Here is a 1819-nt window from a genome sequence, read left to right as displayed (position 1 = left end):
CTTATTTCTAACTCTTCACTTATATATCTTATATTCTATTTTCGTTTCTTTTCGTCATCTTTTTCTGATAAATACCTCTTATATAAGCCGAAATGCTACATGTAACAACCATTTCTATTCTAGAAATCTAGAAAAATGAAACTAAAATGATTTTTATGTCTCTATTTTTATTTCGTACTTTATATATCCATGGAAACAGTTTTAAATCATGAGATTAGTTTTCTCCAGTGAAAAGAATGAACTATGCTACTACCGTAAGACCCGACTTACTCACAGGGAGTAGTCAAAGTCACAAAATATTTTCTTTAGCTCCTGAGAAAACTTGACGTCCAGAAATGCGTACACCAGAGGATTAGCGATGTTATTGACGATAAACAAGACGTCAAAGAACCTGACCAGAAGTCTGGTACTGTATGTCATCGAGTCCCAGAATCTGTCATCGATACACTCCAGGATGAAAATGACCACTTTTGGAGAAAAGCTGACAATAAAAATAAAAGAAATCAACATAAACATGAATGTTATTCTGAACATTGTTGGTTTGTTTCTCTGATTAGTGTTTTCAGAGTCATCTTCTCTCTGATTTTCTTTTTTGTTGATTGTGGAAAGCTTCTGCCCCCTGTCCCACTGCTGAAGTTGTTTATAGATTCTTTGTCCGATCAAAGTATACAGGAGAATCAGAACCCACACAAACACAAAAACTAGAACATTACACACAATGGCGTGGGAAAGAGATAAAAGTCGATTCTCTTGGGTCAGTCGGCGACAGGCACTTCCGGTGACTTTATAACGTTCATTATACGCGGGATCCAGTCCATACGTTACTGGAATCGGAGCCGAGAGCACAGCAGCTAAAACACATGAACATAAGACAGCAACTCTCTTCCATTTTAGGGACATCTGTTTGGCAAAGGGTCTGCAGATCTTGAGATAACGTTGTATAGCAATCACCACAAGAAGAAATATGGAAACCATGGCCGTCAGGTAACCGAAAAACCATCCCCATTTACAGAGAAGCTCACGGTCATATTCCACGGGGTTAAAATTATAGGAAATATTGAACCCCGAAGTCTCTGTTACAGCCAAAAGGTCAGCCAGAGCAAGGATGGGGATGAAATACCGTTCCTTTGCTCCTCGGAGTTTGAATCCATAGATAAAAATTACGAGAACGTTTCCGATGAACCCCACTGCTATGCATATAGCGAGAAAGACAGAGTTTGGAAGTAAGACATTGGAAAGCTCTTCATTCCATTTGTTAAGTAGATTGTCGTCTGATCTATTGGCCATTCCTCTGTATTATGATGAGGAAGATGATTGCCACGGTATATTTATAAGAATTAAATATCAATACATGTATTTCATTCATACTCTGTTTTTAGAAACATAAAACTTAGCACTCCTTATTCGATTTAACTTCCTTATAAAAAAAACTCTCAAACTGAAGCAAAGTAATTGTAAGTTGATACATATTCAATCTGTCTGTGACGCAAAGAACCACTTAACTCTTTTAGGTTACATGCATATAATCATTTAATGATGCAAATCTATGCACAACTGCATTAACTTAATTTTAAATACAGAATTGTAATAAGTCGTGGGATTATTATCTTTGGGTTTGTTAGCCGTGGGATTGTCAAAAACCGCAGGGTTTTGTTTTGTGTCAAGTCTAGAGCATGTCACTTATTTTAACACAAAACGATCTTTTGTTTTGAGTCAAATCCTCACTTGTAAAATCTTCTAGTTTTTTACCTTACGCTTTGTAAAAAAAATTAGTCATAGTAAATTCTTTCACATTCTTGTCACTCATGAAAGAGTGATA

At 36.2% G+C, this 1819-nt stretch overlaps 1 protein-coding gene across 1 annotated transcript; it reads right to left on the bottom strand.

Annotated features, from left to right (window-relative positions):
• Window positions 1–231: 231 nt before the first annotated feature.
• On the bottom strand, window positions 232–1304 carry LOC133174992 (delta-type opioid receptor-like). Its single transcript, XM_061310083.1, has one exon. The coding sequence runs from the start codon at window positions 1285–1287 to the stop codon at window positions 271–273; it is 1017 nt and encodes a 338-aa protein (XP_061166067.1). The 5' UTR covers window positions 1288–1304; the 3' UTR covers window positions 232–270.
• Between the last annotated feature and the right edge of the window lie 515 nt (window positions 1305–1819).

The sequence above is a fragment of the Saccostrea echinata genome, unplaced genomic scaffold (genome assembly GCF_033153115.1).
Source record: "Saccostrea echinata isolate AGI-Se365-2 ecotype Australia unplaced genomic scaffold, CSIRO_AGI_Sech_v1 ptg000060l, whole genome shotgun sequence".
Lineage (NCBI taxonomy): Eukaryota > Metazoa > Mollusca > Bivalvia > Ostreida > Ostreidae > Saccostrea > Saccostrea echinata.
Note: the sequence above shows the minus strand (reverse complement) of the source record. Positions and strands in the feature narration are given on the sequence as shown.

Bases quoted from the DNA above. Each gene is read 5' to 3' on its own strand.
- LOC133174992 (XM_061310083.1), bottom strand. From the start codon at position 1,287: ATGGCCAATAGATCAGACGACAATCTACTTAACAAATGGAATGAAGAG.